The following is a 501-nucleotide window of genomic DNA, read 5'->3' as shown; positions in this document are numbered from 1 at the left end:
CACCTCCATTCGAGTGTCCCCTGGGACCTCTACCACATTCTCCAGCTGATGATTGTCTGAAACCACAGAGACTTCCCCTTGAGTGTCTTCCGGTACCTCTTCCACCTTCTCCACCTGATGATTTTCTGAGACCACAGACCCCTCCAGTCGACTGCCCCCTGGGACCTCGACCATTTTCTCCAGCTGATGACTCTCAGAGCCTGCAGACGCCTCCCGAGTGTTTTCTGGTACCTCTTCCACCTTCCCCGCCTGATGATTTTCTGAACCTGCAGACGCCTCCCGAGTGTTTTCTGGTACCTCTTCCACCTTCTCCACCCGATGATATTTTGAACCTGCAGACACCTCCCGAGTGTTTTCTGGTACCTCTTCCACCTTCTCCACCTGATGATTTTCTGAACCTGCAGACGCCTCCCGAGTGTCTTCTGGTACCTCTTCCACCTTCTCCAGCTGATGAGTTTCTAAGACAACTTCCCACAGACTGTCCCCTGGGACCTCGCCCAT

The 501-nt window shown here is 53.9% G+C and overlaps 1 protein-coding gene across 1 annotated transcript; it reads left to right on the top strand.

The window, feature by feature from the left end:
- Positions 1 to 5: 5 nt before the first annotated feature.
- On the top strand, positions 6 to 480 carry LOC108525780 (putative NPIP-like protein; the record flags this gene model as incomplete). Its single annotated transcript, XM_017866620.1, has 1 exon — positions 6 to 480. A coding segment is annotated over one exon (475 nt), but the record flags the coding sequence as incomplete, so codon positions are not given.
- Positions 481 to 501: the final 21 nt, after the last annotated feature.

The sequence above is a fragment of the Rhinopithecus bieti genome, unplaced genomic scaffold (assembly GCF_001698545.2).
Source record: "Rhinopithecus bieti isolate Rb0 unplaced genomic scaffold, ASM169854v2 repeat_38029, whole genome shotgun sequence".
Classification (NCBI taxonomy): Eukaryota; Metazoa; Chordata; class Mammalia; order Primates; family Cercopithecidae; genus Rhinopithecus; species Rhinopithecus bieti.
The sequence above is the reverse complement of the archived record's forward strand: the minus strand, read 5'-3'. Positions and strand labels throughout refer to the sequence as shown.